We start from the raw sequence: 13,403 nt of genomic DNA, 5'->3' as shown, positions 1-13,403 counted from the left end.
GCACGAAACACTTCCTACTACGTCATGTCCCTTCTGTACATTTGATTGGCCCGTATGGGCGGGGTTAGCAGCCAAGTCGCTTTTTCCATTATTTTCTTATTTTATTTTATTTTATTTTATTTATGTATTTACTTATTTTACTATTCACTGTATATTTTCAGTTTACTTTGCTATTTATTAGCATTAATACCTTTAATGATTAAGTCTTTAAAATTACTATGTCTGTTCCTAGGTTGTGGTACCAGTAACTTTTCTCAGCGCTTGATAAAATGGACCAATCACAGTCGTTTTTGTTGATTACAATATCGATTTTGTAAAATCATTTATTACTGCTGCGGATTTATGAAATTAGCAAGTTCTTGAAATATAAGACTTAAAATATTACAACACCTAACTGACCTTTTCTCAGTCCAATGGAAATGTTTTCTCTGCAATGTTTGCAATTCTATTCGGTGCCGCTAGAGGCAAACTTTTAGAACTCTTTGGTGGCAACAGGTGAAGCGAAAATATTGGCATACAAACATGTAGGTCATATGGATATGGATTATGTATTTCATAGAGGTGATTGGATGTTAAATGGAATTCATTGATCTCCATTCATTTACAATTATTTTATCTATCATAGTCATAGTCACAGGTACTAGTTTAGGGATAGGAAATATGATTACTAGTCGTCAATATCAATGAGAGCGGTTCATTAAAACGTATGATGATATGTTATTAAATTATTTTAAACCTATTGTAATATTGTATTGTAACAATCATACAGATATTTTAAATTAAATTACAGACTTAAGCATTAACAAATGTTTGTTTTTCTCCTTGAAGCTAGTGTTTACATGATGTGGTATTGTATGGTATATTGTATAATACTGTATATGAGTATTTAGATTGACTTTTTTTGACTTGGACTTTTGAGAAGTCTTTCTAGTAAACCTGGAGGCTGAAATTTGGATACATTAGTGTCAAGTTTTATAATCTTGAGATATTCATACGTTCCGCTGACTGCAGTAAAGTACCTGGAAATTCACATTTATAGTAGAGGACTACAGTTGTTTGTCCTTTTACAGTTGCTTGATATTTTGACTGTAAACATTTTCTCTCAATTTTGTTTGGAGGAGACAAAAACAAACACAACTGAGAATGAGACCAAAGTGGAATGCAATGAACTTTGTTGCAGGTTAACTTTTTATTGTGTTGAACATTCACTTAATTTCATTAACATTATATAGAATTTATTATATCATAGAAGAAAGCAAAAAGCTTGAAAAAAAAACCATAGTGAAAAAAAGAAAGAAAACCATAGCCCTAGAATAAAAGCATGAAATATTTTTTAGATTATTCTAAACACAACTTCAATTGTTGTTCTGTTTATTTCTTCAAATATTTCAAGTCATTTAGCTCAATTCAGGAAAAGGAAAAGCGTTGAGTAAGGTTAGCACCCGGTCTTCAGGTCTTCTATTCCGCACACTTGGTAGGAGTGCATGTGCAGCTCTCAATGTAAATGTAGTCATGAGGGATCTCTCTGTCATCGGCACACTTCAGTGTCACCTGTCGACGGCTGACTTTCTCTTCTCGGCAACAAGAACAGCTGTGCATCATGATGTTGTTCTCCATTGAATACCTGTGCAGGTTTCCAAAATGAATATGCTTTTATTAGCAAATACTGCTGTATCGATGACTGGAGAGCAAACTGATTTTTGGGGGGTGATTTGGTAATTATGAGTTATCTGATGTGCTGAAGATGGGAAAATCCCGTATTAATCTACTGTGCTCTTACATTGATTGGGTGCCACAGTGACCACTGCAGGACGTCACTACTATGGGGCTGATGGACGTGCAGTTATTTGCAGCCACATGGGTGGTGTTCTTCAGAACAATGCAGGTCTTCGGCTCACCTAAGATATAGGAGAAAGAGAGAGAGAGATAGGGAGAAAGAGGTAAACTTGTGACTCAATCTCAGAAATCTGATGTATGATTTATATGCTTGTGATTAATTTCTTCTTTAATCTTTAGTGAGCTGAGGGAGAATGGCAATGAAACAGTCATTTTTACAATTCTTTAACATCTACAAAATGATCTGCTGTGGTAGGATGGCAATACTTTCTCAAAGCATTACTGGTAGTGTGGTCATTGATTCTGAGGTAATAAATGGACAATAATTAAAGAGTAGCTTACAGATCTTGCAACATCCATCTGCATCATATCTCTCAGTTCCCTGTGTAAATATAAAAACAGTAACACGTTTCAGCATTAGTGGAAAGTACACAAACCATACAAAATGTTGAAGCTCATCATAAATAAGTTATCAGTGGTGTGTGTGTGTGTGTATCTAGTAACCAATTTTACTTTCGTTATTTGATGGATTTTCAAGTGAAACAGGATATTAATTAAGAAAAAGTGTAGGCTCGGATTTAGTTTTATCCATTGGGAGTTGAAATAATGCATGCTTATGATTATGAATAGTGCATAATAATAAAAGGAGAGAAAACGCGGGCAATTTCAAGCACTGATAAAAATGATTCTACAAGTAAACACTACAGAAAAAAACGAATGCAATTGCTACATGAACAAGTTAGTACAAACAAAGTAAATTCAATATTAGTAATCAATTCAAGCTCATAGAAATTAAAGCGTAAATATCAACGTTATAAAATTTAGTAAAACTACTCAACTTTTCTGACACTGGTATTCCCATCATGCACTGGGGCATAAATAACTAATAAGGCTTAATATGGCTGTTTTCCAGCTGTATTTACACTATTTTATCATTTGTTTTTGTTATTAGGTTTAGTAACTTGCCATTTTGTGACATTTGAAGTTCCTTTTCTACTCAAAATGACACATTCATACTAAAAAATGATCCATCAAATGTTACCGTCATTGTGTATTGGTTACCAAGTATTGAGGTCTCTGTGTTCTTCTAATATGTAGATCTACTGTATTATTTACTTTAGCATACACTTTAAAAGCATGGTTTAATTCAACTAAGTAGAAATTACTCAACCTTTTTCAGGCCAAGTTACAGTCACCTATTTTCATTGTTAATTTTACTTAACTTGGTTAATTAGAGTTTACTTAATTCCTTATGTGAAATATACTTAAAAATATGCATGCAAAAAGAAAAAAAGTAAATTTTACTTATAGTTTTTTCAGTGTATTAACTTACTTTAACTGTACAGTACATTGACTTTAACTAACTATACACATACATAGAGTTAACATAAAAGTGGCATGTTTTACTATAAAGCAAACAGTATATATTTGACTTACAGGCTCACAGTCATCTGGATTAAAGTCAGCACATTTTGGTGTGCTCTTCTCTGTTACAAACAAGCCATTGATTTTACTGCAGGTAACTCTCTCGCATGTGTAATTTTGCACTCCTCCAACCTAAAAGAAAAAAGGAAGACAGGCAACATGAGGACTGAAGAACTACGAAGGTTCATTGGTGAAAAAGACGGTTTGAGAATGTTTTCAAATGTACTTGGAGAGTATGTGTGGTGTTGTCTGGCGCAGTATAAACGCAGGACTTCTGCTTGCATGTTCCACAGCACGTTCCTTCTAGTTCCACACGCTCAAAGCCCTTGGGAGTGCAAAAAGAGTAGTTTAAATTTCATTTAAAGGGGTTATATCCTAAGGAATCCATTTTTACTTGATCTTTTGAGATGAAAACATACTAGCTTTACTAGAAGTTCATGTAATTGATTGTTTGAGTTTATAATATGAATCAATCCTAATGTATTCTAATCACAAGAATAAATTGTAAATATTACCTCAGCACAAGGTTCACAGACTTTAGTAACACATGTCACAGCATGTAGTTGAGTCTGTTGGTTTTTGTTCATTTCACAGTGACATTCCTGACAAGGCTCTGAAGGGATTTGAACCCCAGGCTAAAAAAAGAAAATGAACCCATCATTACAGAAAAGGATTTTTCTTTTAGATAAAGATGAACGTTTTAATGATGAAAAAAGCATATAACGTAATATGTGAAATTTCCATTTTGTCGATGTTACCAATTAGTATAAATACATGAACAGCTCACCTGGTACTCAGTGTTATTGTGTACACAAACATCTTTGGGCACTGAATAGAAAAAGAAAAAAATACAGTCAGAAATGTTTTAAACAACTATAATGTAATCAATTTAGCAACCTTTGTAGTATTGGATTATGTAAAAGTAGTCAAGATATGAAATTTGAGACTTACCACAGGATGGACAACAACTGTTCTCGGGTATATCTGCTGCTAACTCATATCCCACATCACATTTCATAGTACACAGGCTGGTATCACACACTGAATGGGCAAAGGGGAGTCTTGTTTAAATTATTATGGAGTGTTTTGTTGCATTTTGACAAGTTTGCAGCTGTGACTCTAATTCTGTGTTAATATCTGCTCTTACACACAGTCTGAATATCTTTGGATCGTTTACCCCATTAGGAATTGGATTATGAATTTGAAGGAATTGAGCCAGACATGGATGCTGGTTTGCAGATTATGGAAGACTGTGCTGCTTTTGAAACCCCACCCGCACCCACTTTCGAGGAAACCTTTTGACTCGGACAGTATGGTTTGAAAATCTTTTCCTTTATTATGTAAACATTACCCTGCATTCAATTACTATTAATTATTGGAAAGATTTTAGAAATGCTGAAACACCAACATAAAACAATGATAAATTAGCTAGTTGGCTAGTTAGCATTTCGTGGCTTCAGTGAAGTTTCAGGAAAGTTGTTTCCGAGTTGTAGCTAATTATTGCATTTTGATGAATGATTATGAAACTTCTTTTCCTTTATATGATGTATCATGCACAGTTAGACCACAAATGTGTATTAGGACAGTAAATGAGGTCAGTTTTGTTGTCATGTTTATTTAATTTAGTCTGTTTAGCTCTCTGATTGTCAATGTGCTTGGTTACTCACCGCAGGTTGGACAGCAGTTTTCAATCACGCTTTTGTATTTGTCGCCACAGGGCTTTATGGTCGGACAATTCATAGGCTCTTGGACAACACCAAAGCTCTCACTTGAGCATATGTATGTTGTACAGTTAATGATCCATTTATCTCCAGGCTACAGGAGAGGAAACAAGGTGATAATAGTTAGATGTGAGTTGTGATTATAAATGATGGTAAGGTTGGGTTGATTGTGTTCAAATGCCGTTTTAACTTTGACTAAATGAGTAAAGTTTCTTTATACAGTCATTTCATTTGTATGAATTACAGAGTAATTTTGCGACCCTGTAATGGTTACACTCTGCTTTTACATATGTTTCAATCATATGTAGGGTATTGGTAGGACTTGAGGTCCACTTTCCTGCAGAGTTTTGCTCCTACCCTGATAAAACACAAACAAAATCTGAAATCGCCCCCTATACCCATAAATAGGGCACTATTTGAGGGGACAGCCATTTGTATTGGTATCAGAAACCATAGTGGACGTTATCGAGTGCACTAATCAATCCCACAATGCACCGCAATAACAAGTATACAACCAACGTGCGCACAACAGCTAAGGAATACCCATAATGCACTGTAAGAGTCACATGCCAAATTCATTCCAGCGTCTAACAAGAAGATGGCGCCTGCAGCTGATTCATCCATCCATTTTCTAAACTAGTGGTCCAATGTGGGTACAGCATAATATCATACAGATATAAATCCCTTTTTGATTGATTATTATATTTTTTCATTAGTGTTTAAACATAGTTTCCATGACCGAGTTCAAGATAAATCTTTTCATACTGGAGTAGCCGGTTTGCTAAGTTTCAAATAATTATTAAACAGCAAGCACAAATATGCAAAAGTGTCAGTCCTTCCGGTACAATCAGTGTCCGAATTCACTCACTCCTTTGCATTCACTCCCTCAAGTGAACTATATTAGTGGACTAAAGTAGGGAATAGTGAATGAGGGTATAAGGGGCAATTTTGGACACAGCCCTAGAAAGTTATAAGCAGGTGAGTTTGATCTGGGTTGAAGCTGAACTCTGCAGGAAAGTGGATCTCGAGGGCCAGAGTTGAGAACCCCTGGACTAGAGTTGAGTTCACAATTCTAGTGAATGTTGTGTAAATTGCTTTACTACTATTACTACTACTAAAAGATACATACCAGTTTTGGCAATCCATCAGGGCCGATGCAATCTACATGTAGGGAATGCAAAATGCATCAACATTTTGACTTGAATTTTGACTTCAAGGCACATTAATATAACAAATATCGTAAATGAAGTAATATTGCTTACCGCAAGTAGGTGTACACTTATCTGTTGTTGAACTAACTAGATATGTGTTGCCGGGACAGAAACAACCTTCCATGAATGTTTGATTATCTTTTTTGCTTTGGTTTTCCACAAACATCTCATTGTATCTGTTTGTAAACCAAGCACATATGGCATGAATATTTTTAATGCAGTGAAGTTTGGATAATTCAGTATTATATTTCCACTTATGGATATGAATTGGTATAGAGAGAGTGGTTACCTTGTACTGCAGGTTTTTTCCACTTTTGGCCCACATGCCTTGTAGACTTTGTGATCGGCACATTTGTATGCTATTAACCAACGACAAATCAAGAGATTCAGGAAACTGTCAGATAAAAGATCCAACATTGTGTTATGGTGGGTTCATTCTGCTCTCTTACCGCATAGCCCGTTGAGGTCGGCTGAGTTTCTCCAGTCCACACAGGTAGACTCCTGGCCACATAGCTGTGCATAGGCCTCCACACTGGCACAGGCCATGGAGTCATTTTTCTTGTAGCACACATCATATTTACATGCGTCATAGTATTTTTGATAGGGAATGATGTCATGACAGCTCTTGAACAAACTGAACAAAGTACAGAAGTTAAGGGAGAAAATGTAAACTGAAGTTAAACATGGTTCAGTGGTACTGTATGTTTTAAGGTAAAGTATAAGGTATTTTTAAGGTAACGTGTGTAATTTCTGTGCCACTTGTGGTATCAAATGGAATTGCAATTTTTTTAAGCGATCTAAGTGGACTGGACACAAAATCACATCGGCTTAACCAATGTAGTGAGTTTGGGGCAAAACTACCATTTTGCCACCCAATTATGGATACAGGGTTTTTTTTGTATTTGGTGCAGCTAGTGGCAGAGAAATTGTTTTGAGTGATTGTTTTGATCTTGATGTTATTCTTACTCGCTCTTGATGACCTCACAGATTTGTGCTGCGCAGGAAGGAGTGGGTTGGCTTGGACTTGGTGGAAGGGCTTCACATCCTGGAGAGTCCGCCCACAATGCTGCCACTTGCTCACATGATTGGTCAATTGTTCCATCGGGACGTCTGCAGTCATTTGTGGCATCATTGTCACAAACCCCTAAAAAAAATGACAGCGTTTCAAAATTTGAACGGACAGAGACTAGACATTCTTATTTAGGTACATTTAGCATTAATTCTAGATGGTTTTGAGATACTAGACTAACACAAAGTAATCCCTATTCCAAGTCTGTCTAAGTATATCTATCTGAGAAAGTTGTTGCGTTTTCTCACAGAAGAAATACTGTTTATCATGGTTATATTTTATTGCAACAAGGGCACCAAAGTGTACTCACCACACTGTCCTTCTGTATTACCATGGAAGTACGAGAACGGGAGATTGATTTCAAAGCCTTGATGACTGACTAAAATCTCAGCTTTGATTTCATTGATGTTCAGAATCACTGCCATGCCAGAGGTGGTAATGCTAAAGTCTTCATTGAAGAAAGTTGGGACCTTTATGACATTATTGACATAGACCTGTAGGCGACAAGGGTTTTTGAGTTGTAAAGAATATTGACCCTTCTAGTGTAGGTGTTCTAGCAGTGTTAAGTAGGGCTGGACATTGATACAATCACGATTTCGATTCACATGCTTGCAATTCAATTAAATTCTATTCAGTATTGATTCATTTGAATATATGAGGTACAGTACATGTCAATTTTTCTCAAGGAAAAAAATCTCTCAACTAATGCTGTAAACTAGAACCGTTTCAGTTGGTACATCAGGCCCACTATGATATTTACTGATTTGTATAGAAACATTTAAATGGCACATACGGCGTTATAATAATAGCATTATTATAATATTTTTAAAGGCAATTGTGTTTCTACTCCAATTTTGATTGAAGAACGGGTAAAAAATATATAATGAATGCGTAATATAGTGCAGATATTTAGAAAAATGCTCCTCTCTAGTGTTAATTTTTCTAGCTAACTATTGAGCTATGGTAATTGAATGGCCTTTGAGGCAAAAGTGTAGATATGAAATTGAATCATGTTTGGTTACATTAAGTCATGTTGAGTCTCATGTTTGTGATTTTTGTTTGTCATAAGGCTATAGCTTCTGACCATTAAATCAAATCAAATCAGACTTTTTATTTTTTAGCAATTACTGCGTAATTATGTAGAAAATTACATAATTTTTTCATAACATAGTTGTGACACTCACCTGCATTTCTTTACTGTTACTTGCTAGCTTGATTTCATAGGATTTGTAGTTCACAGTCACATACTCTGGGCAAGCAAAATGATTTGTAACATCGCAATAATAGTTTTTAACATGGACACTGATATTGTATTTGGGAATGATTTCTTTGACCAGCACATAGTCGCAGTTGCCTTGGAAAACATAATATGTTCCATCAAAAGTATTGTAATGAGGGTCACCCCAGCCACTGCATCGACCTGTTATTTCAGAAAACAAGTTAAAGCAGAATTAAATAGAATACATTGCCATGGACAATGTTAATTATTTGCTTAGTAGAACCATCATGATTCATATGAATAAAACATCTATTTCCCAGAGCATGGTTTACACTCACATTGACACTCATACTTAGTGCAGCAGCCATTGTTATAATAAACCTTCTCAGGTTTAAGTCCATTGACACATGTAGGTATGACAGAATCTGCTGGATCACACTGTACAGGGCTTGTGGTGACAGCCCCTTTTATGCAGTTTTTAGTGGTACATCCTTCATTCCATGACTCTCCATTCTGTTAAAGATTCCAACAATATTGATGAGCTGAGGCTTATCTATTTCAGTTCCATTGTAATTAAGCTGAAATTCTTTTAGAAAATGTAGATTGTACAATTTTTTTACCTTTCTGTTGACATCAGTACAGTCATTTTGAACAGTTGAAACTGGAACCGTAGTAGTCTGAGGACATGGTTTCTGTGTTATTTCACTAACACAATTGGAGTTGCAGTAAGCAAAGTAGCACCAACCCGCTTTATCAGTTTTGTTGTAGATCACAGACTCTGTAATTAGAATAATAGAATGTGCATCATTGAAATGCTTACCAATTGTTCGTGGATTTAACAAACTGTCCAATAACAAAACTGTATGAAAAAATGAGAAAATCTAATTATGTATTACTTACCAGGTGGGAATATTTCATTTGCATATGTGCAATGACAGCTTGTTGTGATGACAATTTGAGGTGATGTGGCATGTGTCATTTCAGTTGTTGATTCTGTATGCACCGTGAACATTGTTGGTGGAGGTGGTGTTGTCAAAAGAGTTGATGTAACAAATGGTGTAGTTGGTGGCGTTTCTGTTCGTGGGGTAGGTGGAGATTCTGTAGCTGGTGTTTCAGCAGTAACAGCAGTAGTAATTCCAGGTGATGTAGGTGTCGGTGGAACAGCAGTTGTAGTAGCTGTTGATGGCGTTTCTGTTTCTGGGGTAGGTGGAGATACTGTAGATGGTGTTTCAGCAGTACCAGCAGTAGTAATTCCAGGTGATGTAGGTGTCGGTGGAACAGCAGTTGTAGTAGCTGTTGATGGCGTTTCTGTTTCTGGGGTAGGTGGAGATACTGTAGATGGTGTTTCAGCAGTACCAGCAGTAGTAATTCCAGGTGATGTAGGTGTCGGTGGAACAGCAGTTGTAGTAGCTGTTGATGGCGTTTCTGTTTCTGGGGTAGGTGGAGATACTGTAGATGGTGTTTCAGCAGTAACAGCAGTAGTAATTCCAGGTGATGTAGGTGTCGGTGGAACAGCAGTTGTAGTAGCTGTTGATGGCGTTTCTGTTTCTGGGGTAGGTGGAGATACTGTAGATGGTGTTTCAGCAGTACCAGCAGTAGTAATTCCAGGTGATGTAGGTGTCGGTGGAACAACAGTTGTAGTAGCTGTTGATGGCGTTTCTGTTTCTGGGGTAGGTGGAGATACTGTAGATGGTGTTTCAGCAGTACCAGCAGTAGTAATTCCAGGTGATGTAGGTGTCGGTGGAACAACAGTTGTAGTGGCTGTTGATGGCGTTTCTGTTTCTGGGGTAGGTGGAGATACTGTAGATGGTGTTTCAGCAGTAACAGCTGTAGTAATTCCAGGTGATGTAGGTGTCGGTGGAACAGCAGTTGTAGTAGCTGTTGATGGCGTTTCTGTTTCTGGGGTAGGTGGAGATACTGTAGATGGTGTTTCAGCAGTACCAGCAGTAGTAATTCCAGGTGATGTAGGTGTCGGTGGAACAACAGTTGTAGTAGCTGTTGATGGCGTTTCTGTTTCTTGGGTAGGTGGAGATACTGTAGATGGTGTTTCAGCAGTACCAGCAGTAGTAATTCCAGGTGATGTAGGTGTCGGTGGAACAGCAGTTGTAGTAGCTGTTGATGGCGTTTCTGTTTCTTGGGTAGGTGGAGATACTGTAGATGGTGTTTCAGCAGTACCAGCAGTAGTAATTCCAGGTGATGTAGGTGTCGGTGGAACAACAGTTGTAGTGGCTGTTGATGGCGTTTCTGTTTCTTGGGTAGGTGGAGATACTGTAGATGGTGTTTCAGCAGTTACAGCAGTAGTAATTCCAGGTGATGTAGGTGTCGGTGGAACAGCAGTTGTAGTAGCTGCTGATGGCGTTTCTGTTTCTGGGGTAGAGGGAGATACTGTAGATGGTGTTTCAGCAGTAACAGCAGTAGTAATTCCAGGTGATGTAGGTGTCGGTGGAACAGCAGTTGTAGTAGCTGTTGATGGCGTTTCTGTTTCTGGGGTAGGTGGAGATACTGTAGATGGTGTTTCAGCAGTAATAGCAGTAGTAATTCCAGGTGATGTATGTGTCGGTGGAACAGCAGTTGTAGTAGCTGTTGATGGCGTTTCTGTTTCTGGGGTAGGTGGAGATACTGTAGATGGTGTTTCAGCAGTAATTGCAGTAGTAATTCCAGGTGATGTAGGTGTCGGTGGAACAACAGTTGTAGTAGCTGTTAATGGCGTTTCTGTTTCTGGGGTAGGTGGAGATACTGTAGATGGTGTTTCAGCAGTAACAGCAGTAGTAATTCCAGGTGATGTAGGTGTCGGTGGAACAGCAGTTGTAGTAGCTGTTGATGGCGTTTCTGTTTCTGGGGTAGGTGGAGATACTGTAGATGGTGTTTCAGCAGTAACAGCAGTAGTAATTCCAGGTGATGTAGGTGTCGGTGGAACAGCAGTTGTAGTAGCTGTTGATGGCGTTTCTGTTTCTGGTGTAGAGGGAGATACTGTAGATGGTGTTTCAGCAGTAACAGCAGTAGTAATTCCAGGTGATGTAGGTGTCGGTGGAACAGCAGTTGTAGTAGCTGTTGATGGCGTTTCTGTTTCTGGGGTAGGTGGAGATACTGTAGATGGTGTTTCAGCAGTAACAGCAGTAGTAATTCCAGGTGATGTAGGTGTCGGTGGAACAGCAGTTGTAGTAGCTGTTGATGGCGTTTCTGTTTCTGGGGTAGGTGGAGATACTGTAGATGGTGTTTCAGCAGTAACAGCAGTAGTAATTCCAGGTGATGTAGGTGTCGGTGGAACAGCAGTTGTAGTAGCTGTTGATGCCGTTTCTGTTTCTGGGGTAGGTGGAGATACTGTAGATGGTGTTTCAGCAGTAACAGCAGTAGTAATTCCAGGTGATGTAGGTGTCGGTGGAACAACAGTTGTAGTAGCTGTTGATGGCGTTTCTGTTTCTGGGGTAGAAGGAGATTCTGTAGATGGTGTTTCAGCAGTAACAGCAGTAGTAATTCCAGGTGATGTAGGTGTCGGTGGAACAACAGTTGTAGTAGCTGTTGATGGCATTTCTGTTTCTGGGGTAGAGGGAGATACTGTAGATGGTGTTTCAGCAGTAACAGCAGTAGTAATTTCAGGTGATGTAGGTGTCGGTGGAACAGCAGTTGTAGTAGCTGTTGATGGCGTTTCTGTTTCTTGGGTAGGTGGAGATACTGTAGATGGTGTTTCAGCAGTAACAGCGGTAGTAATACCAGGTGATGTAGGTGTCGGTGGAACAGCAGTTGTAGTAGCTGTTGATGGCGTTTCTGTTTCTGGGGTAGAGGGAGATACTGTAGATGGTGTTTCAGCAGTAACAGCTGTAGTAATTCCAGGTGATGTAGGTGTCGGTGGAACAACAGTTGTAGTAGCTGTTGATGGCGTTTCTGTTTCTGGGGTAGGTGGAGATACTGTAGATGGTGTTTCAGCAGTAACAGCAGTAATAATTCCAGGTGATGTAGGTGTCGGTGGAACAGAAGTTGTAGTAGCTGTTGATGGCGTTTCTGTTTCTGGGGTAGAGGGAGATTCTGTAGATGGTGTTTCAGCAGTAACAGCAGTAGTAATTCCAGGTGATGTAGGTGTTGGTGGAATAACAGTTGTAGTAGCTGTTGATGGCATCTCTGTTTCTGGGGTAGAGGGAGATACTGTAGATGGTGTTTCAGCAGTAACAGCAGTAGTAATTCCAGGTGATGTAGGTGTCGGTGGAACAACAGTTGTAGTAGCTGTTGATGGCGTTTCTGTTTCTGGGGTAGAGGGAGATACTGTAGATGGTGTTTCAGCAGTAACAGCAGTAGTAAGTCCAGGTGATGTAGGTGTCGGTGGAACAGCAGTTGTAGTAGCTGTTGATGGCGTTTCTGTTCCTGGGGTAGAAGGAGATACTGTAGATGGTGTTTCAGCAGTAATAGCAGTAGTAGAAATTTGTGGTCCTGTAGGTGTCGGTGGAACAGCAGTTGTAGTAGCTGTTGATGGCGTTTCTGTTCCTGGGGTAGAGGGAGATACTGTAGATGGTGTTTCAGCAGTAACAGCAGTAGTAATTTCAGGTGATGTAGGTGTCGGTGGAACAGCAGTTGTAGTAGCTGTTGATGGCGTTTCTGTTTCTGGGGTAGGTGGAGATACTGTGGATGGTGTTTCAGCAGTAACAGCAGTAGTAATTCCAGGTGATGTAGGTGTCGGTGGACCAACAGTTGTAGTAGCTGTTGATGGCGTTTCTGTTTCTGGGGTAGGTGGAGATACTGTAGATGGTGTTTCAGCAGTAACAGCAGTAGTTATTCCAGGTGATGTAGGTGTCGGTGGAACAGCAGTTGTAGTAGCTGTTGATGGCGTTTCTGTTTCTGGGGTAGAGGGAGATACTGTAGATGGTGTTTCAGTAGTAACAGCAGTAGTAATTCCAGGTGATGTAGGTGTCGGTGGAACAACAGTTGTAGTA

The 13,403-nt window shown here is 38.7% G+C and overlaps 1 protein-coding gene across 1 annotated transcript; it reads right to left on the bottom strand.

Moving 5' to 3' along the window:
- Positions 1 to 1,167: 1,167 nt before the first annotated feature.
- LOC307121814 (uncharacterized protein) lies at positions 1,168 to 12,595 on the bottom strand (the record flags this gene model as incomplete). Its single annotated transcript, XM_079809573.1, has 22 exons — positions 1,168 to 1,624; positions 1,781 to 1,898; positions 2,179 to 2,218; positions 3,274 to 3,393; positions 3,488 to 3,586; positions 3,777 to 3,896; positions 4,049 to 4,089; positions 4,213 to 4,302; positions 4,929 to 5,076; positions 6,112 to 6,143; positions 6,245 to 6,369; positions 6,483 to 6,552; positions 6,643 to 6,827; positions 7,160 to 7,337; positions 7,573 to 7,756; positions 8,447 to 8,682; positions 8,820 to 8,994; positions 9,102 to 9,259; positions 9,382 to 11,451; positions 11,828 to 11,919; positions 12,038 to 12,252; positions 12,389 to 12,595. The coding sequence occupies 22 exons, from the start codon at positions 12,593 to 12,595 to the stop codon at positions 1,459 to 1,461; spliced, it is 4,869 nt and encodes a 1,622-aa protein (XP_079665699.1). The 3' UTR covers positions 1,168 to 1,458.
- Between the last annotated feature and the right edge of the window lie 808 nt (positions 12,596 to 13,403).

Source organism: Gobio gobio, assembly GCF_949357685.1.
Source record: "Gobio gobio genome assembly, chromosome: 25".
Taxonomy (NCBI): domain Eukaryota; kingdom Metazoa; phylum Chordata; class Actinopteri; order Cypriniformes; family Gobionidae; genus Gobio; species Gobio gobio.
The sequence above is the reverse complement of the archived record's forward strand: the minus strand, read 5'-3'. Positions and strand labels throughout refer to the sequence as shown.